Source organism: Malaclemys terrapin, chromosome 12 (genome assembly GCF_027887155.1).
Source record: "Malaclemys terrapin pileata isolate rMalTer1 chromosome 12, rMalTer1.hap1, whole genome shotgun sequence".
In the NCBI taxonomy this organism is placed as follows: domain Eukaryota; kingdom Metazoa; phylum Chordata; order Testudines; family Emydidae; genus Malaclemys; species Malaclemys terrapin.
In genome coordinates, this window is record NC_071516.1 from 46,450,742 (window position 1) to 46,472,904 (window position 22,163).

A 22,163-nucleotide genomic window follows, 5' to 3' on the forward strand; every position below is an offset into this window, starting at 1 on the left:
TTCTGCCCCCATGTTATCTGTGCGAGAGGGACACCTCACCTGTCAGTGACACAGAGACGGGTAGACTCTTCCCAGAGGGGATCCATCGTTCAGAGCAGTATAACCAATACCTGCAGGTGTACCTCCCGCCGGTCCCCAGCTGAGCGCCGAGCTGCAGCCGGGCGCCCTCCTTGGCAGCTGGGGGAAGCTCGTTTGGGTTCTGCTCCTCGCTTTGCTTGAAGAATCTGTATCGTCTCTTCCCATCTGCCTGGGGGGCCGTGCACTGGAGGGCAACATGCTCCCCTCGGAGATACACGGGCTGTGGGGGATCCAGGACTAAAGTGGGGGGCAGCGGGGAAGCTGGAATAGATGGAGGGGGTGGAAGAGACCAAAGGGAGGAAACGACAGAACGTAGAATGAGAAATACTCCCTCAGTTAACAAGTGATCCCACAGGACGCGTCTTCACGGCACGCTAAGTCGGCGTCTGTGGGACCCGGGTTGGTGGACTCTGGGTCCAAGCCCACGTGTGAGCGTCGGCCCTGCACCGTGAACCTGGGTTTCCAAGGGCTGGGCCCGGATCTCTCTGCCATGCTAACATGTCTGTATTCCACCATGCAGACCTTGGGCCACATCCGCACTGCAAAGCGACGGGGCTGGGACCCGAATCGCTGTGAGACTTGGCCTCCGACCCACACCCCCAGTGGGGCCCTAGGACCTGGGTCAGGCTTATTTGTGTGTGGACGGAACGGGAGCTGGGGTTCACAGCTGAATCAGAGCCCAGCCTCAATGTGCAGTAGACACGCACTGAAAAGGCCCTGCCACCCCCCTCAGCGGATCCCTGTGCCCCCCAACAGCCCCCTGTACCCCAACCCACTCTTCAACAGCATCTCTGCTGCCTTGTGGCAAATGGTGTCGTTAACCCCATGAGCGACTCCTACTGGGTGCCCTGTGGCCTAGATCAGAATTGGGGGTGAGGGGGTGGGCGGGAAGGGGTAATACTGGGCAGGGGGGATGACAGGGTTAGCCGCTGCCGGGGTCTTGTGTGGAGAGAGTGGGGAAGGTGATAACTAGGACATAGTGCCCGGTCTACCCTGAGTACCAGGTGTGGCAGCAGCCGATACCCACATCAGAGTGTTCTTCAGGGCCCTCCCCTCTCATTTGGCACTGGTGTGATGGCTACTGGAATACCACGTCCACCGTGGGGTGGCCACCTGTCTGGTTTTTACCGGAAAGTCCGGTCGAAAAGGGGACCTGACCGTGTCCGGTCAGATCTACTGAATGGACACCCAGAGCCCGGTTACTGCAGGTGGGGAGGTACCGAGTCATCACCAGTGTCAGCCTCTCCTCAGCCAGGGCCACCTCGTACCTGCATCAGGTGGCTGCAGCTCCCAGCCCCGGTTCTGCAGCTGAGTCCCTCCCGACTCACACAGGAAGCAGGGGAGAGGGGGAAAGCAGTGAGCAATGGAGTGAGGGGGAAAGTGGAGTGAACGGCTGTGCGGCCTTCCCTCCTGTGCCGTCCCTGGAGCGCTCACTCCCTGTCTCTTCTCTCCTTCAGCTTCTCTCCAGATCCTTCCCCAGCTGGTGTCACCTGCAGGTAAGGAGGGACCCAATCCACACACATGCCCCAGCTGTCCGTTCAGGTGGGTCCCCTCCATGAAAGGGGGTCACCTGATGGGACTGACTTCAAGTTCCAGTCTGGCCCCATGATGGGGGGCCTGGCTGGTTGGGTCAGAGAATGGGACATGGGGCCTTTCACCTAGAGGGAGGATGCTAGCTCCAATCCTGCCCAAGAGGGGTGGGGAATGGGACCAGACAGGGGACACTGATTCCAGTATTCACTTGTGTGCCTGGCTACTCACTGTGGGGTCCCAGGCACTGTGTGCAGAGACCCGCCCCCCATCCCAGGCATCATGTGCATGGACCTCCCACCCCACCCCACCTCTGAGTGCATCTCACTCTGTTTATGCTCCACTCGGCTCCCAGCTTCGGGACCTGCAGGGGGCCCCGGGAAGACTTTCCAGAGTGACTGCTGATTTGTGGGGGGCTCCGTTTTCTAGGGTCCCCTTATAGGGGCTGGATTCTCTGATAGGGTTCAGCCACCCCACCCCCCTGCTTAGAACCAGACTCCTGTAAGCTGCTTGAAATGGAGCACCCCAAAAACAGACTCTCACCCGGCCCCAGGGCCACATGCTGAGTGAAATCTCAGCAGCGCTGGCTGCAAGCTGGGAGGGGGGGTTGAGCCGGGGGGTTTCCATGGCGGGAGGTCTCTCTCCCTAGCTGCCATCTCCTCTCAGCTCCCCACCCCCACCCCCCTCATCTCAGCACCCCCACGGAGCTGACTGAGCTGCGCCATGCCCGGGAAACAGAACCCCCTAGAGGTGACAGGGGCTCCTGCCCCCTCCCCATGGAGCACAGGGGGGTGTGAGGCCAGGAGAGATGCAGCCAGAGCTCTGGGGCCTGTGGGATGCAGACACCAGGGGTCTTGTGTGGGAGGAACGGAGAGCTGTGAGGGGCTGCCGGCTACAGCCAAGGGGGGCAGGAATAGGGAGGCAGCACTTGGCTGGGGGAGCAAAACTTCCCCTGAATCTCTCTGCCCTCCCGCAGCCCCCTTCCAAGCCCCCACAGTCATCATGGACCCCCAGCAGCCTGTGTATGTCCCGGGGGAGCGTCTCACCCTCAAATGCTCGGCCCCTGGCGGGGAGGCGGTGACAAGCTACCAGTTCTACAATCCACGCGGGGAACGGGTCTTCACGGAAACTACTAGCCTACCCGGGGGGCCCTGGCTGGTCCTGACGGCTGAGACAGGGAAGACAGGGGCGTACAGCTGTGAGTACTGGGCAGTGAGAGATGGACAGACCATCTACTCTGCACGCAGCCAGCCCGTCCAGGTATCAGTACTGGGTGAGTTCCCTTTCTCCTGCTGTCTAATAGGGGATTCCCGTCCCCATCACATGTGAGACCCCAGCCTAGTCCCTCATGTGTGGGGAGGGTCACCAGCCTGCTCACTTCCACCCCCAGGGTCTTACCCTTGATGGATGGTCTCCTTACCTTCGCTCCACCTACACCAAAACAATAATGAACCCCCCAAACAAACCAAAACCATTTCACAGATTCTGAAACCAGAAAGGGTCACTGTGATCACCTAGTCCCGTCTCCACTGGCAGTCCCCAACGTAATTCCTGTTTGAACTAGCACAGATCTTCTAGGGAAACATCCAACTTGTTTTTAAAATGGCCAGTGATGGAGAATCCACCACGACCGTGGGTACGTTGTTCCGGTGGTGAATTCCCCGGGCCTCCCTTATTCCACCTTATTCCCAGTCTGAATTTGTCTAGCTTCAGCGTTCATCCGTTGGATCCTGTTAGATCTTTGGCTGTGGTATCAGATTTCTGTCGTCGCGTTAGGTACTTATAGACCGCGATCAAATCACCCCTTCACCTTGTGTGTGTGTGGGGGGGGGGGTTGAATCACCCCTGCGGCGCCTCCTGCTGGTTGTCTGTGGGAATTAGCTCATCCCAGCTCAGGAGCGCCCTCTGCAGGCCGGTGATCCGCCTTACCTCACTCTGGCCCCCGTGTCCCTCCCAGGACCTGATGCCCCTTCACTGGGTTTCTGCCCCCCCTTGCAGAACCCCTGTCTCAGGGTCTCCCCCTCCCAGGGGAACCCCCACTCACAATCCCCACTTCACCTACTGCCAGTCCCCGTCCAGCCCCCACTCACTGCAGTGTCAGCCACTCATCACAGGCAAAGGGGGGGTTGGACTGCTGCCTCTGCCCACCCATGGGCTGTCCCCTGCAACCCCAGTACCTAATAGACCCGTCAGCAGGCCGCAGCCTGGGGCTTTCCAGGCCGGAGCGCCCAGCTCCTCTGGCCCTTCCCCAGCCCTGCTCCTAGGGTTACCATATTTCAGCAAGCAAAAAAGAGGACGGGAGGAGCCCCGCCCTAGCCCCGCCCCTGCCCCTCCCACTTCCCGCCCCCCCAGAACCCCCAACCCTCCCCCCGTTCCTTGTCCCCTGACTGCCCCCTCCTGGGACCCCTGCCCCTAACTGCCCTCCAGAACCCCACCCCCTACCTAAGCCTCCCTGCCTCTTGTCCCCTGACTGCCCCCTCCTGGGACCCCTGCCCCTAACTGCCCCCCAGGACTCCACCCCCTATCTAAGCCTCCCTGCCTCTTGTCCCCTGACTGCCCCAACCCTTATCCACACCCCCACCCCCAGACAGACCCCTGGGACTCCCACGCCCCATCCAACCACTCCCCACCCCCTGACAGCCCCCCCCAGAACTCCCAACCCATCTAAACCCCTCTGCTCCCTGTCCCCTGACTGCTCCGATCCCTCTCCCCACTCCTGCCCCCTGACAGCTCCCCCCCAGAACTCCCAACCCCCCACCCCCTGCTCCTTGTCCCCTGACTGCCCCCTCCTGGGACCCCTGCCCCTAACTGCCCCCCAGGACTCCACCCCCTATCTAAGCCTCCTTGCCTCTTGTCCCCTGACTGCCCCAACCCTTATCCACAGCCCCACCCCCAGACAGACCCCTGGGACTCCCACGCCCCATCCAACCACTCCCCACCCCCTGACAGCCCCCCCCAGAACTCCCAACCCATCTAAACCCCTCTGCTCCCTGTCCCCTGACTGCTCCGATCCCTCTCCCCACTCCTGCCCCCTGACAGCTCCCCCCCAGAACTCCCAACCCCCCACCCCCTGCTCCTTGTCCCCTGACTGCCCCCTCCTGGGACCCCTGCCCCTAACTGCCCCCCAGGACTCCACCCCCTATCTAAGCCTCCTTGCCTCTTGTCCCCTGACTGCCCCAACCCTTATCCACAGCCCCACCCCCAGACAGACCCCTGGGACTCCCACGCCCCATCCAACCACTCCCCACCCTCTGACAGCCCCCCCCAGAACTCCCAACCCATCTAAACCCCTCTGCTCCCTGTCCCCTGACTGCTCCGATCCCTCTCCCCACACCCGCCCCCTGACAGCTCCCCCCCAGAACTCCCAACCCCCCCCGCTCCTTGTCCCCTGACTGCCCCCTCCTGGGACCCCTGCCACTAACTGCCCCCCAGGACTCCACCCCCTACCTAAGCCTCCCTGTTCCTTGTCCCCTAACTGCCCCCTCCTAAGACCCCCCCCAACTTCCCCCCAGGACCCTACCCCCTACCTGTACCCTGACTGCCCAAAACCTTATCCACTCCCCCCAAAAAGCCCCCCCCTGAATTCCCAACCCCCCCCCCCGTTTCTTGACTGCCCCCTCCAGAGCCCCCCTGCCCCCTGGCCCCCTTACCCTGCTGCTCAGAACAGGGTGTTGGGCTCTGTGCGAGCCGGACACGTGGCTGCGCTCCCCAGCACAACAAAACCCGGTCCCTGGCCCTGCACAACAAAACCCGGTCCCTGGCCCTGCACAGTGCTGCCGGACTGGGCTGCAGGGGAGAGCTGCCGGCTCAGAATGCAGGGCGGATCCGGCTCCTCTCCAGCTGCTCCGGAGTCCAGCCCGGGACTTTCCTGCAGCCCTCCCAGCCGCTCGCTCTGCTCTGCCGGGGAGGGGGGAAATCCCGGACATTGTGAGTGCTTTACAAATTCCCCCCGGACGCTATTTTTAGCACAAAAAGGAGGACATGTCCGGGGAAATCCGGACGAATGGTAACCCTACCTGCTCCCAATCTAGGTTCCCGCTAATCCTGCAGCAGCCAGGCCCTTCTCCCTCTACAGACGCCTACACCTGCTTGCTCCTGGCTTCCCTGGCCTGTATAGGGCCAGCTGGGTCTGTCTGGGGGCATGGCCACAGCTGAGGCTGTTTCCCCCAATCAGCCCAGCTCTTCCCCCTGCCCCAGCCCTCTCGAAGGGCTGGTTTAAGCCCTTCCGGGCAGGAGTAGGTAACCTAGGGTTACCATACGTCCGGATTTTCCCGGACATGTCCGGCTTTTGGGGGCTCAAATCCCCGTCCAGGGGGAAATCCCCAAAAGCCGGGCATGTCCGGGAAAATCGGGAGGGAGGGCTGGGCCGGGGTCGCGGTGCCGGGCGCGCGGTGCCGGGCCGGGGTCCAGGGGCGCAGTGCCGGGCCGGGAGCCGGGCCAGGGCCGCGGGGTCGGGCCGCCGAGGGGGTGCGCTGGGCCGCGGGGCCGGGAGCCGGGGGGTCGGGCCGGGAGCCGGGCCGCCGGGGGGGTGCGCTGGGCCGCGGGGCCGGGAGCCGGGCCGCCGGGGGGGTGCGCGGGGCCGGGAGCCGGGAGCCGGGGGGGTGCGCTGGGCCGCGGGGCCGGGAGCCAGGGGGGTGCGCTGGGCCGCGGGGCCGGGAGCCGGGGGGGTGCGCTGGGCCGTGGGGCCGGGAGCCGGGGGGGTGCGCTGGGCTGGGAGCCGGGCCGCCGGGGGGGTGCGCTGGGCCGCCGGGGCCGGGCCGCCGGGGGGGTGCGCTGGGCCGCGGGGTCGGGCCACCGGGGGGGTGCGCTGGGCCGCCGGGGCCGGGCCGCCGGGGGGTCGGGCCGGGCCGCGGGGTCGGGCCGCCGGGGGGGGTGCGCTGGGCCGCCGGGGCCGGGCCGCCGGGGGGGTGCGCTGGGCCGCGGGGTCGGGCCGCCGGGGGGGTGCGCTGGGCCGCCGGGGCCGGGCCGCCGGGGGGTCGGGCCGGGCCGCGGGGTCGGTCCGCCGGGGGGGTGCGCTGGGCCGCCGGGGGCCGGCCGGCAGTGCTGGGCGGGCCAGGGGTGGTCGGCCGGGGGCCGGGGCCGGCACCCCAGGGCCCGAGCCGACCCAGGCTGGAGCCGCCGGGGGGGCCAGCCTGGGCCGCGCCTCCTCCCCCCACACCCCCCCTTACCTGCCGAGGCTTCCCGCGAATTAAATGTTCGCGGGAAGCAGGGGAGGGGGCGGAGACTTTGGGGAGGGGGCGGAGTTGGGGAGGGGAGGGGGCGGGGCTGGGGGCGGGGCCAGGGCCCCGTGGAGTGTCCTCCTTTTGGAGGCACAAAATATGGTAACTCTAGGTAACCGCCCCCCACACCTCGGTTAAGCTAAACCTGTTGAGCTCTAGAGATCCCTCGGCGCCTGAGCTGGTGGCGAGGTGGACTGTAGATTTCAAGAACGTGGCTAAGTTTTAGGTCACTGGTTTGATTCTGGCTTGAAGGAGCTTCATGATGGACCCTTCTGGCCTTTGACTGCAGATACGGCGCATTGTTGAATAGTGCTTGTGACCTGGTCCTCCAAAGTCCTTGCATGGGACAGGAGGGGAGGGTTGAAATTCATTGCGGACACGTCAAAACATTTCATTTAAACATTGTGGATCAGAATGAGACATTTTCCTCCTTCTTGAAACAAAATCCTTTATTTTTGGCTCTGTTCATATCCTGTATCTGCCTGGAGTGGCTGTGGTGCCTGATGGGAGTTTCAGTTCTGGTGTTTCATGGCCCCATTCTCCGTTCCTGGCCAGCCCCCCTCTCAGAACTAAGCCCCCCATGTTGCATTGCAGCAGTTCAACTAGAGGGGTGAGCGCTGTGCATCTTGGCAGACGTAGTCCGGAACAGGAGTCCGTTCTGTATTCGATTTTTGTCAGTAAACACCGATTTCGCTGCCCACACACAACACAACAGAGAAACATTTCCAACCTTCATAACTGAAATTTACTACGAGGCCAAGTAAGAACAATGATGACTGAGATCTATTTCAGGCTATTTACTTTGTATATTTTGTCCGCGTGGTCCCACCACAAGCACTGGGCCGGCCACACTGCGTGAGCACGGCCTCTGGAGTGCAAGCCGGGGGCCTCTTCCTTTCACCTCATCAAGCCCTAAAGGATCTCCTAGGACGCTTTCTCACAGCCCCTTGGGGTGCAGGGGGCAGCCGGCCCTCATGCTCTCTCTAGCCCCTAAGCATTCTGTCTATCTCCCCGGGGAGCATGTTACTCTCCGGTGCTCGGCTCCCAGGGGGGAGATATGGCTTCTGCAATGAAATCGGGGTGCAGGTCTCCCTGCTCAGAACAGGGGTGCTCAGCTGGGGCTCATGGCTGTGATGGGGATTCCAAAAGCATAAACCTGGGTGGGAGACCATCTCGGAGTGCAGCCATCCCTGCTTGGCCCTAGCGACTGGTGCATCTGTTTCCTAGGGCTGGTTGATCTGGGGTCACTGGCATATCTCCCCCTACAGTGGCTGAGTCACAACCAGCAATCTAGCTGCTGTCAAGGGCATCAGTTCAGTTTCACTGCCTGGTTCTCCTCGTTCTAGTTGTGTCAGGCTTTCAAGAACTGAAATTCACTCCCCTCTCAGAGCGGGGGATAGAACCCAGGAGTCCTGGCTCCCAGCCATGCCTTGATTTGACCTCTAGACCCCACTTCCTCATCCACAATTGCTCTGCTATTTCCACACTCTCGGTACATTAACACTCCCTCTTCTCTCCTGTTGTTGCTCTTCACAGATTTCCCTGTTGCTCCATCAATCTCTGTGGTTTCTGATCCCCCCGGGAAGAGCCCTGTTACCATCGAATGCTCGGCCCCTCCGGGACACATGGCTAAAAGGTACCAGTTCCTGAGGCAGGGGAATGTCATTACCTCACAGCCGGGTACCCGTCTCCAGCTCCGTCAGTCTGATTTGGACGCTACCGGCCCTTACACCTGCAGCTATGAGATCAATGTCTCAGGGAGAATGATCCAGTCACTGCCGAGTGCCCCCCTCTCAATCCATCTGACGGGTGAGTCATGTTTCCATCTACACCTTTTGGGTCAGGCGATGGCTGTTCAGACTGGAGGGGTTGTGGGCTACCAACCGGGATGTCTGTGATGGACTGAGTAATCTGTCTGTAGAGCTGATGAATCCTGTCTGATATTGGGGCAGGAGCGTAGCTAGCGGGGTGCAGAGGAAGCAGCCGCTTCCCCTCAGCACACTTTGCAAAAGCAGCCGGAGGAGCGAAGGGGGGCGCAGCCGGAGAAGTGGGGGGCGCAGGCTGGCTGCGGGCCGGCAGCCGCGGCTGGAGGAGAGGGAGGGCGGCTCAGGCTGGCGGCGGCCTGGCAGCTCCGGCTGGAGGAGAGGGAGGAGGGCGCAGGCTGGCTGTGGCCCGGCAGCCGCGGGCGGAGGAGTGGGGGGTGGGGCAGGCTGGCGGCAGGCCAGCAGCCGCGGCCGGAAGAGCCATGGCGGGGAGGGGCAGTGCGGCCGGAGGAGCCAGCCAAGGTGGGGGCATGGAGCGGCCGGAGGAGGAGCCGGGGGGCACTTTCTCCACCTCGCTTGCCCAAGGGGTATGTGACAGCTCCCCATTTTATTTGCACAATCAGCCAGGTGCTCTTCATTCAGAGCCCTTCCATTTCTCTCCTTGCTTTCTCTGCTCTTCATTCTCTCCAGGTGTCCCACTCCCCCCGCTGGCCCCCCAAATCATTCTGGACCCCCCGAAACGCATCTATTTTCAAGGGGAACATGTCAAGCTCACCTGCTCAGTTCCTGGCAGCGAGCAGGTGAGGGGATACAGATTCTACCATCAAAGAGGAGAGCAGATCTCCGAGCTGGACGAGGGGGCTTGGCTGGAGCGCACGGCTATGACTGGGAATACTGGGGCATACTCCTGTGCCTATTGGATAATCCGATCTGGGCAAGTGATCCTGTCAGGGAAGAGTGAATCTGTCTCCATCACTGTGACTGGTGAGTCCAGCCCTGTCTCCGGCACCCCTTTGCCCTTGGCATGTGTGTTCTGGAGAGGCCCCTACTCCTTCCATGGATCAAACAATAAGCCAGATTGGAGTGAATAGGTAGGGCCCCAAGTTTCCAAATTTGTCTCAGTCTCTGGACTAATATTCTCCAATTTGGGCCCTCGGTCACTTTGTTTTTATAGATTAATTGGTGCTTCTATGTCTGTCATCCCATGTCTCCAGTTATACATTGACCCAAACGTTCATAAGTTGTTTTCATTCTTCTACGTTGTTACAAATCACTGGCATTGCACCAACATAACTCCATGATTCTTTTACCATTCAACGTACATCGTCATGAACTAGAAAGATTAAACTAATAAAACAGCCCTTATTTTTCACATTCCACATATTGTAGTGGTAGGTGTTCAGCAGGATTTGCAGATTGAGACAGTCTGACATGGGCCGTGATGTGCATGCATTTGCCATCCCAGACATCCAGTACATGGCCAATGGTGGCCCTGAAATCACAGAAAAGCTTCCTAGCTGTAATGGAATTGCTTAAAAAGATCCACGGCCACACAACTGGAAACGTGGCACACATGACTTGAAATACTCACCAACCTAGTCAGAATGTACAGTGATTTGCCGAATGCCTCCCCAGAGGAGTGAAGGATTGGTCGACCTGGAGATCTTTAAATCATCTCCGAAAAAAAGTTGGCAGGTCCAAAGTCAATCTGTAGAAGTGGGGCTAGTCCAGTGACCCAGACACATGTGACCGTGGGAGACACAAACTAAGGAACATCTGTTGGTTTTCCGGCTCTTGGGGGAAGATCTGCAGACTGGGCCATAGCATGTGCCCAGCACTGGAAATACCCATGATTGTGGTGGAGGACACACGATGAAAAAGACAATTCAACATCCATCGTCATGAACGATTAGTATTAAACTACCAAACCACGGCCTTGATTTATACCATTCAGCACATTTCTCACTCTTTAGCGCCTCAGTCATTACCTGTGTCTCGTCCTCAGTTATCAGAGTGTAACCTTTATTTTTCTTGAGTAGGGAAATTTGTGGAGACCACCAGGTCTTTCTGGCGTCATATCCTCGCCTTTGCCAAATGTGGGCTTGTCCAGGCTCATTTGCTCCAAGTTGAAGAGCTCAAAGTTCAGCACTTCTGTTTGTAAATCACTCAAAAGTCTCGCCAGGAATTTCACCTGTTGTATTTTGAGGTGCTTATTTGGTTAGGTGCTGTAGCCGTTCCCCCACAGCTCTGCCAGTTGTGAGATGCCGTTCCACTCAGACTGGGGATTGGCATCTGTCCTGCGGGGTGTTTGCTGTGGGGTATGTCACAGGCTGGGGTATCATTGGACTCCCCGTATTGACTTCTCTTGACTCTGGGGGGGGTTGCCCCTCTGCACTGACCCCTTTCTCTCTATTGCAGCTCCTCCACTGGCCCCCAAACTCTCTCTGCATCCCAAGCTCCCTGTGTACCTGCCCGGAGAGAAGGTCACCCTCAACTGCTCAGTCCCCCGTGGCGAGGAGGTGGCGGGGTTCAGGTTCCACCAGCACAGAGGGGATCAGACCCCGGAAGAGCTGCCAGCTGCCAGCGGGGGGGCCCAGATGGAGCTCACAACGCAGAGGGGGAATGACGGCACCTACACCTGTCAGTACTGGAGATGGGAGGCCAGGCAGGAGATTGCATCTGAGAACAGTAACAGGATCACTGTATCAGTGTCAGGTGAGACTCTGACCCCCGGGATGGTCCCGCCTGGGTCTCTCCCCCCATATCAGGTGGTGCTAGACAGCCTGAATGAGCAGTGGGGTTGGGGGAGGTGCAGAGATGCCCCCTCCCAACCTCTTCCTCTGCCCTTCCTCAACCCTCACTTTCTGCTGCCGATTATACAGTACAGCCGCCCCTTCCCCACCCCCACCCTCTGCCGCCCCTAGTGCCCATTATACAGTACAGCCACCCCTTCCCTACCCCCACCCTCTGCTGCCCCTAGTGCCCATTATACAGTACAGCCGCCCCTTCCCCACCCCCACCCTCTGCTGCCCCCTAGTGCCCATTATACAGTACAGCCGCCCCTTCCCCACCCCCACCCTCTGCTGCCCCTAGTGCCCATTATACAGTACAGCCGCCCCTTCCCCACCCCCACCCTCTGCTGCCCCCTAGTGCCCATTATACAGTACAGCCGCCCCTTCCCCACCCCCACCCTCTGCCGCCCCTAGTGCCCATTATACAGTACAGCCACCCCTTCCCTACCCCCACCCTCTGCTGCCCCTAGTGCCCATTATACAGTACAGCCGCCCCTTCCCCACCCCCACCCTCTGCTGCCCCTAGTGCCCATTATACAGTACAGCCGCCCCTTCCCCATCCCCACCCTCTGGTGCCCCTAGTGCCCATTATACAGTACAGCCGCCCCTTCCCCACCCCCACCCTCTGCTGCCCCTAGTGCCCATTATACAGTACAGCCGCCCCTTCACCACCCCCACCCTCTGCTGCCTCCTAGTGCCCATTATACAGTACAGCCGCCCCTTCCCCACCCCCACCCTCTGCTGCCCCCTAGTGCCCATTATACAGTATAGCCGCCCCTTCCCTGCCCCCACCCTCTGCTGCCCCTAGTGCCCATTATACAGTATAGCCCCTTCCCCACCCCACGACCATCACAATGAACAGCAGTGGGGTGGGGGGGTGTCCCTGCTGGAGGGGCTGAGGGGTGTGTGGGTATGGGTGTCCCTGTTGCCCCCTGCTGGAGGGGATGAGCCCTGCTTTGTGTGTGTGTCAAAGAGACACAGAGAGTTGCAGTGGGGGAGGTTTAGGTTGGATATTAGGAAAAACTTTTTCACTAGGAGGGTGGTGAAGCACTGGAATGCGTTACCTAGAGAGGTGGTGGAATCTCCTTCCTTAGAGGTTTTTAAGGTCAGGCTTGACGAAGCCCTGGCTGGGATGATTTAGTTGGGGATTGGTCCTGCTTTGAGCAGGGGGTTGGACTAGATACCTCCTGAGGTCCCTTCCAACCCTGATATTCTATGATTCTATGATTCTATAACAACCTACTACTGCGGTGTGTGTGTGTCCCTGCGTCTCCTGCTGGAGGGGATGAGCCTTGCTGTGTGTGTGAGGGGCAGACAGAGAGAGAGTCCACAACATACTACTGCTGGTGTGTGTGGTGTGGGGGGGGGGGATTGTTAGAGAGAGATAACAACCTACTCCTGCTGTGGGTGTGGGTGTGTCCCTACACCACCTGCTGGAGGAGATGAGTCCTGCTCTGTGTGCGTGTGTGTGTCTGAGAGAGAGAGAGGGAGAGAGCTAACAACCTACTCTTGCTGTGTGTGTGTGTGTGTGTGTGTGTGTGTGTGTGTGTGTGTGTGTGTCTCCCTGCGCCCCCTGCTGGAGGAGATGAATCCTGCTCTGTGTGTCTGTGTGTGTGTCTGAGAGAGAGAGAGAGGGAGAGAGCTAACAACCTACTCTTGCTCTGTGTGTGTGTATATGTGTGTGTCCCTGCGCCCCCTGCTGGAGGGTTAGAGCCCTGCCCTGTGTGTGTGTCCCGGCTAGGGTGACCAGATGTCCCGATTTTATAGGGACAGTCCCGATTTTTGGGTCTTTTTCTTATATAGGCTCCTATTACCCCCACTCCCTGTCCCGATTTTTCACACTTGCTGTCTGGTCACCCTAGTCCCGGCTGCCCCAGCTGGTTGGGCTTCCCTGTGTCTCATGTTGTCCCACGTCGCCCAGTCCCCCCAGCTGCCCCCCAGCTCTCTGTGTCCCCGTCCCATCCCAGCTACATCCCCGGCAACTCCGTCACCCTGACATGCTCGGCTCCTGGGGGCCACACGCTGTCGAGGATCCAGTTTCTCGAGGGTCAGAACCTAGATTCCCAGGCATCCGGTCCTGACCCACTCAACCTCAGCCGCGCCCTCCAGCTGCCCCCCCTGACCCCATCGCACTCTGGGGCATACAGCTGTGGGTACTGGTTCCTGGAATCGGGGCAGGAGATCCCATCCAGGCCAAGCCACCCCGTCCGCATCCTGGTGCTGGGTGAGTGCACGTCCCTCCGGAGGGTGGCACTGGGTCGGGGGGAGAGAAGCCGCTGATGGGGCTGATCCAGAGGGAGGCGGAGGGGGGAGACCGTCCGGCTGGGCCCCTTTGGAGGGAGGCAGATAGACAGCAGCAGATCCGGTGGGGAGAGGGGCTGGTGCGATCTGGGATCGGTACCTGGGTATCTCTGCCAGATACCCGCCCTGCCCACACCAGCCACCCCCGTGCTCCTCTGCACCCCCCGGTCAGCCACCCTTCACCCCACTCAGCCCGCCCCGACTCTGACGTAACAACATCCCCCAGCACTGTCCACCTGCCCGCCCGCCCCTTCCTAGCCTGCCCCCCGCTGCCATAGCCCCATCCCCAGGCCAGCTCTGATCTCTCTCCCTCCCACCCCTCAGGCTGCCTCAGCCATGAGGTCGCAGCCCCCCGAGAGCACCAGGGGAACCCTACACCGTCCCCCTCTGACCCCGCTACACCGGGACGGACCCGGAGCCACACAGCAGGAGGTGCTGATGCAACGTGGTGCCCACGGGTGGGGCCCGGGCCATGGGGCTCGACCCTGGGGTTTGAATCCACCGGCTCCCACAGCCTGACCCACGGTGGGTGGTGCCGGTCATAGGGATACACCCAGCTCTGTGAATAGCCCGGCATGGCTGGGGGGGGATCAGGGCCACCCGGGGGGGCATCTCTCACTGGTGATCTAACCAGGTGCTGCCCCGTGACACCAGCTCTGGCGCTGGCCCCCCCGGGGATCTGGGCTGCAGGGGGCAAATGGGGGGGGTTGGGGGCACCGGCTTACTGGGGGGCAGGACCCGTCTCTGGGCTCACTGGTGAATGAGCTGGGGGGTCTCATCTGAGCTGTCTCTTTCCCTCTCCCCCGCCCCAGTCTCTCCATCTACCCCAGAGCTGCCCCCTGCCCCCCGGCTCACTCTGGCTCCCCCACACCCCGTGTATGTCCCAGGGGAGCGGGTGACCCTCAGGTGCTCGGCTCCCTGGGGTGAGGGGGTGGCCGGGTACAGATTCTACAGGCAGCGAGGGGGGCTGATCGCTGACAGGGTCCCTGAGCCGACTGGGGGCGCCCGGCTGGAGCTCAGGGCTGAGACGGGGACGGCCGGGCTGTACGTCTGTGTGTACTGGACACTGCACGCCGGGCGAGAGGTGCCATCCGGGGAGAGCCGGCCTGTCTCCGTGTCATTACACCCCATCCACCTGCACCCCATACCTCTGCACCCCATCCCCCACACCCCAACTCATGTCGCCCCTGCACCCCCTGCATCCCTGCACTCTATCCCCTGGTTCCCCTACACCCCATCCCCCTGCACGCTGAACCCCAGAAAGGCTGGGGTGAACCATCCCCCAGCTGAGCTCCACCGAGCCAGGAGGAGGGGAGGGGTTGAGCGATGGCGGCCAAAGGAGGCAAGAGAACAAAGGGGATGAGATGAGATGAGATGAGCCGGGCTGGGCTCCATGGGGGCTGGCCATAGGGAGAAGGTTTTTGACCATTGGGGGTGGGATGCCCTGGGCCGGCCTCCTGCAGGAGCTAGGGGGGCAAAGACCCGCTGTCCTCAGCTCCCCCCTGGGCTGCTTGGAGACCCTCTGGGGCAGGAGGCCAAGATTGAGACACGTTTCTCTCCCCAGATACCCCCGGGAAGCCCTCGGTGTCCCTGTCTCCGGACTATTCGGCCTACGTGGCTGGAGACAGGGTGGAAATTAACTGCTCGGCTCCCTCTGGTGCCTCCCCGGTGAAGTATGGGCTCTACGAGAATGGGAAGCCACTAGGGTCCCTGTTGGGAAACGCTTCATATTGGCAGAAGGATCTTCAAGCCAATGGCACCAGAAATGCCACCCGGTCCTTCGCCTGCATCTACGTGGAGCTGATCCAGGGGAGGAAAGTGCTCTCCTACGCCAGCGACCCCGTCTCCATCTCCGTGTTCCCAGCACCGGCTGCCCCGTCGCTGCAGCTCATCCCGCCCCTCCCGCTCTATGTGACGGGCGAGACGGTGACGGCCGAGTGCGTTGTCCCCGCTGGGCCCTACATCCTGCGGGCCCACTTGGTGCTGAGAGACGGGGAGACACTTCGAGAACAACTGGGGCCCTGGTTCCCCCTGAATATCACCCCCAGCGACAGTGGGACCTACCAGTGCCGGTACAGCTCAGAGCTCCACAGACGCCACCTCCGCTCACCCCCCAGCGAGCCAGTGCCACTGAGCGTGACTGGTACGGACACTCCCAGCCCCCGTTCTACATTATAGACAGCCCTCCCCCGCCCCCTGCTGCCTTAGTGCCCATTATACAGTACAGCCGCCCCTTCCCTGCCCCACCCTCTGCTGCCCCTAGTGCCCATTATACAGTACAGCCGCCCCTTCCCCGCCCCCACCCTCTGCTGCCCCTAGTGCCCATTATACAGTATAGCCGCCCCTTCCCTGTCCCCACCCTCTGCTGCCCCTAGTGCCCATTATACAGTACAGCCGCCCCTTCCCCGCCCCCACCCTCTGCTGCCCCTAGTGCCCATTATACAGTACAGCCGCCCCTTCCCCGCCCCCACCCTCTGCTGCCCCTAGTGCCCATTATACAGTATAGCCGCCCCTTCCCTGTCCCCACCCTCTGCTGCCCCCTAGTGCCCATTATACAGTACAGCCGCCCCTTCCCCGCCCCCACCCTCTGCTGCCCCTAGTGCCCATTATACAGTACAGCCGCCCCTTCCCCGCCCACACCCTCTGCTGCCCCTAGTGCCCATTATACAGTACAGCCGCCCCTTCCCCACCCCAATCCTCTGCTGCCCCTAGTGCCCATTATACAGTACAGCCGCCCCTTCCCCGCCCCCACCCTCTGCTGCCCCTAGTGCCCATTATACAGTATAGCCGCCCCTTCCCCACCCCCACCCTCTACTGCCCCTAGTGCCCATTATACAGTATAGCCGCCCCTTCCCCATCCCCACCCTCTGGTGCCCCTAGTGCCCATTATACAGTACAGCCGCCCCTTCCCCACCCCACCCTCTGCTGCCCCTAGTGCCCATTATACAGTATAGCCGCCCCTTCCCCACCCCCACCCTCTGCTGCCCCTAGTGCCCATTATACAGTATAGCCGCCCCTTCCCCACCCCCACCCTCTGCTGCCCCTAGTGCCCATTATACAGTATAGCCGCCCCTTCCCCACCCCCACCCTCTACTGCCCCTAGTGCCCATTATACAGTATAGCCGCCCCTTCCCCATCCCCACCCTCTGGTGCCCCTAGTGCCCATTATACAGTACAGCCGCCCCTTCCCCACCCCACCCTCTGCTGCCCCTAGTGCCCATTATACAGTATAGCCGCCCCTTCCCCACCCCCACCCTCTGCTGCCCCTAGTGCCCATTATACAGTATAGCCGCCCCTTCCCATCCCCCACCCTCTGCTGCCCCCTAGTGCCCATTATACAGTATAGCCGCCCCTTCCCTACCCCCACCCTCTGCTGCCCCTAGTGCCCATTATACAGTACAGCCGCCCCTTCCCCACCCCCACCCTCTGCTGCCCCTACTGCCCATTATACAGTACAGCCGCCCCTTCCACGCCCCCACCCTCTGCTGACCCTAGTGCCCATTATACAGTACAGCCGCCCCTCCCCCACCCCCATCCTCTGCTGCCCCTAGTGCCCATTATACAGTATAGCCGCCCCTTCCCCGCCCCCACCCTCTGCTGCCCCTAGTGTCCATTATACAGTACAGCCGCCCCTTCCCCGCCCCCATCCTCTGCTGCCCCTAGTGCCCATTATACAGTATAGCCGCCCCTTCCCCGCCCCCATCCTCTGCTGCCCCTAGTGTCCATTATACAGTACAGCCGCCCCTTCCCCGCCCCCATCCTCTGCTGCCCCTAGTGCCCATTATACAGTATAGCCGCCCCTTCCCCGCCCCCACCCTCTGCTGCCCCTAGTGCCCATTATACAGTATAGCCGCCCCTTCCCCGCCTCCATCCTCTGCTGCCCCTAGTGCCCATTATACAGTACAGCCGCCCCTTCCCCGCCCCCACCCTCTGCTGCCCCTAGTGCCCATTATACAGTACAGCCGCCCCTTCCCCACACTCAGCACTGTGGTTTCTCTGTTGACCTTTCCCCTGTCCTGCTCCCCTCAGATCCCCCTCCACAGCCAGCGCTGAGTGTGGATCCCCCATCTGGAGTGGTGAGCGAAGGGCTCCCCCTGCTCATCACCTGCACGGCCCCCGGGGACACCAGCGAGAGGAGGTTTCACTTCTACAAGGATGGAGCTGAGATAATCTCTGGGGACACAGGGCCTCAGATCAGCACCACGGAGCCCAGCACCGACTCTATGAACTTCTCTGTGTTCACCGTCCCATGGGCCGGTCCCAATAACACCGGGGAATTCAGCTGTGGGTACGAGGTGAACATGAGCGGCAGGTGGATCCCATCCCCCAGGAGCCAGGCTGTGACTATCACTGTGACAGGTGAGGCCTGTAATCGCACCTCGCAATAACCCCAGCACCCCAACACCTGCTACCCTGGGGGACACCCTGGAGCCAAGACACAGCACATGTTAGAGGTCAAACGTGGCCCCAAGTATGCAGTACCTGAGCCTGACACCAGGTGGCAGCATTTCACAATGGGCGGTACCAAGAGCATCTGGCAGGCAAAACATCCCTCCTTAAAGGGGAGGGCCCAGATTGTGCCCTGCCCTGGATGGGGTCTGGCGCAGTTAGTGAGTCCCCAGACGCTGCCCCCTCCCTTGTTCCTGGCTGTTAACTCATCCCCTCCTTTTACCAGCCTGGTCTCTGCCCGTCCCCCTGGTGGCTGGGTGCGGTGGGGCTGCCACGGCTCTGGCTCTGCTGCTGCTGCTCATCTACCTCTGCAGGAAGAAGACAGCAGGTGCGTGAGGCGTAGGATGGGGAATGGGACCCAGGCATCCGGGACGGCAGCACAGGGCATTCACCACTAAGGGGCACCGCAGCTCTCAGTGCCTGTGGGGGATGGGACCCAGGCATGCGGGACAGGAGTGTTCACACCTAGGGGGCATCTTCAGCGCTCTCAGCCCCCACAAGGGGTGACGTGGGATAGCAAGAGCCAGTTGCAAAGGACTGTGGGTAACTGGCTAGAGCAGGACCGCCATGCAAGGGATCATGGGTAGTTGGGTACCACAGGACTCTGGTGCAAAGCACTGTGGGTAACTTGGCACAGCAGAATCCTGATACAAAGGATTGTGAGTGATTTGGCTTTGGGGGGGAGGGAATACAAATATGGGGCTGAGACCCAGTCAACTTCAGGTTGGGGCCAGGACAGGGGATGGACCCAGGCATCCAAGAAGCAGCACAGTCACCTCACACCTGGGGGAGCCATTCAGGTCCCAGACCCTGGGGCGGAGAAACTGGGAGGAGGGAAGGGACCCAGGCATCCGGGATGGCAGGGTGCTCCCCCTTAGGGGGCACCGCAGCTGGGGAGAGACGGGGACGAGAGACTTTGTGGAATCTCGCTTTAATTCAATCTCTTTCCCTTCCTTCCCCAGCTAGCCGCCGGCTCTCCACGTAAGTTCCTCCGGGTCCCCAGACCTCTCCGTGGGGCCAGGAGCAATTTGTCCCTGGGAGGGCAAATCTGTTCCAACACGTCCCTCGATTCCCTGGGGATAGAACCCAGGAGTCCTGGCTCCCGACTGGGCCCCACCCCCGCCCCACAGGGCAAAATTCTCTGGTTTCCCCCATTCTCTCCTCCTGCACCTTGCAGCCCCCTGGTGGTCACTTTGGGAATTGCAGCCACCACCCCCTAGGCCCAGCTAATCCCAGCAGTGCCCCCCTGCCCCCCTCCCCGCCAGGCCGAGCCCCATATTGACTCCACCCCCACCCCCAATTCCCTTCCAGGTCCTACTGGAAGAGCCAGGAGGTGCGCCGGTCGCGGATAGCGAGATGGTATGTAAGGGGGCAGGGTCTGGTCTCCCTGGCCCCACCCCCCCAGGGGACTGGTTCTAGGGTCGCCCCCCCAGCCTGGCTCGCTCACACCCTCTAGGGGCAACACCAGTACATAGCAGGTCGCACAGCCTGGATGGGGGCTGGGCATTGAGCTCAAGTGATAGGGGCTCTGGTCCGTGGATCCAGCTGGCCGGCAGGTCAATCTATGGGGGAAACCTGGGTCATAGAAAATAAAGGGGGGATTTCTGTGGCTGGGACACTGTGAATGATAAGGGCAGCTGGGGCCCAGGTGGGGCATTGGATGGGTACGTGCTCCCAGGGGCTGATCTCAGTGGGGAACCCCGGGGGAGCAGGGATCGTTTGGAGGGTGGGGGAGACCGGGGTGGATCTCAGGGGAAGATGGGGGGCAGGGAGACCAGGCTAGGGCAGAAGTGCGTCAAATAGTGCACAGGACATGAGGGAGGTTGGGGGGGAACCAGAGGGGAGGGAAAGGAAAAGAGAACGAAGGAGGGAACTGGAGTGTGACCGAAGGGAACGAGCGAAGGGAATGGGGCGAAGACAGGAGAAATTGATGGAGGAAAGGGAATAAAGAGAGAGAAAAAGGAGGAGAGGAAGAAAAGGGGGAGGGAGGAAGGAGAGAATGAAGGAGACGGAGGAGGACAAAGAGGACAATCGGCTAGGAAAGGAGGAGAAAAGAGAAAGTGGTGACCCAGAATCCTTTGCAGCAGTGTGGGGCATTGGGGGTTGTATGGGCTTACCTGTCCCCCGCCCACATAGAGGACAGGGGCCCCCAGCAGCCTCCCGCCCCACCACTGACCCTCCCTTCTGCCTTCGCAGGTCGACCGACATCTCCGGGGTCAATATGTGTGAGTAACGACTCCCCACCCCCACTGGGGGCAGCCCCCCACCTCCGGCCTGGTGCCAGGACCTCAGGTGCCCATCCCAGCACCGCTGGCCTCCCCTTTAAGAGAGGGATTTCTTACTGCCACACCCTGGCTTCAGTGGGTTACGATGTTGCCACCTAGTGGTAAAATGTGAGAACTGCACCCGGAGGGGGGAACAAGGTGTCACATCCATGGGGAGACCCCAGGGTAAGGGGGGGAGGGCAAGCTGGCTGGGCCAAGGGACTGATATGGGGAGGAGGGGAGAGACAGGGCCAAGGGGCCGAGCCATGGGGCAGAGACGGAGGCGAGGGGCTGATATGGGGGGTGGGCAGGATGGAACCCACTCTGACCCCAGCCCTCCCCCCCGTGGTTAGGTCTTCAGCAGACAATCGAGGGGGGCTGGCCCCAGGCAGCGTCCCAGGACTGGGGGCTGCTCCCCAAGCTCCCTGCAGAGGGGCCCAGGCCGGGGCGAGCAGCTGGGGGGGCAGCGCCCCCTACGGGCCAGAAGGAGGAAGACGACGCAGACTCCGGGGCTGAGTTTGAATTCCCGGTAAGGCCCCCGCCCAGCACCCCTCTGCCCAGCCGCCCACTCCCCGCTTCTTTCTCCATGGCATCCCTTGCCCAGATCCCCACTCCCCACCCCACAGCACCCCTCTCCTCAGCCCTGCTCCCTGCCCCATGGCACACCCTGCCCAGCCCCCCATTCCCTGCCCCTTGGCACACCCCTGCTCAGTGCCCCACCCCCAGCCTACTCCCCACCTCACAGCACCCCCCTGCCCAGCCCCCCACACCCAAATCGCTCCTCACCACACAGCGACCCCTGCCCAGGGCCCAACCCCTACCCCATGGCACCCGCTGCCCAGTCCCCCCCCCCGCTCTCCACCCCTTGGTGCCCCCTGCCAAGCCCCCCAACCCTTACCCCTCTCCCCACCCAATGATGCTCCCTGGCCAGTCCCTACCCCAACCCCACAGCACTCCCTGCTCAGCCTCCCACCCTGTCCAGCTCCCTGCCCCACTCCCCACCCTACCTCCCACCACCCCACAGCGACCCCTGGCTGCCATGACAGATCCATCTTCTCTCCACCTTTCCAGGACATCGATCCAACGTACACGCAAGTCACGTTCTCCTGCTCCACCTTCCGCCAGGGCCAGGGGCTCTCGGCCTCCCTGGAGCATGTGTACAGCACCCCTGACCTGTGACCACGGTGACCCCCCAGCCCCGGCCCCGACCCCTGCCACTGGGGGTCGCTCTCCAGCAACCTTCCTTCTGTACCCCCACCTGCTGCAAGGGGCCCAGGGGTTACAGTGGCTGGGAGCCAGGACTCCTGGGTTCTATCTCTGACTTGGAGAGTGGGGTCTAGTGGTTAGACCGAGGGGCCCTGGGGGCCAGGACTCCTGGGTTCTATCCCCAACGTGGGGAGTGGGGTCTAGTGGTTGTGGGGGAGGTCTGAACTGTTGGGGTCTCTTCATCCACCAAAGGGGGCAAATTGGGTTGTTATCCCCCCCGCCTTTCCTGGGGGGGGGGCTGTTCACACCCCCAGAGTCCCTTGTAACAGAGGAAGGAGCCCGGCGATGCGACGATGATTCAGGAGCAGACTAACCGGTATCAGCTACGCCACCAGCTGCCCTCGGGAGCCGGCCTTGGGGGCCACCAATAAAAGTATCTTTGCAATTTGATCTGGTTCCTTCTGCGGCTTTATGAAGGATGGGGGGGGCAGCGCGCGGGGCGCACCCAGCCTGTCCCGGCCCTGGGGGATAGAGCCACCTGCTTCCACTCCAGAGAGCAGG

The 22,163-nt window shown here is 61.7% G+C and overlaps 1 protein-coding gene across 1 annotated transcript; it reads left to right on the plus strand.

Annotated features, from left to right (window-relative positions):
• Nucleotides 1-592: 592 nt before the first annotated feature.
• LOC128846149 (basement membrane-specific heparan sulfate proteoglycan core protein-like) lies at nucleotides 593-18,468 on the plus strand. The gene is made up of 11 exons (XM_054045212.1): nucleotides 593-650; nucleotides 1,536-1,574; nucleotides 2,585-2,881; nucleotides 8,364-8,636; nucleotides 9,281-9,574; nucleotides 11,009-11,305; nucleotides 13,304-13,606; nucleotides 14,496-14,802; nucleotides 15,234-15,826; nucleotides 17,713-18,042; nucleotides 18,359-18,468. Exons 1-11 carry the CDS (start codon nucleotides 593-595, stop codon nucleotides 18,466-18,468), a joined length of 2,901 nt encoding a protein of 966 aa, XP_053901187.1.
• Nucleotides 18,469-22,163: the final 3,695 nt, after the last annotated feature.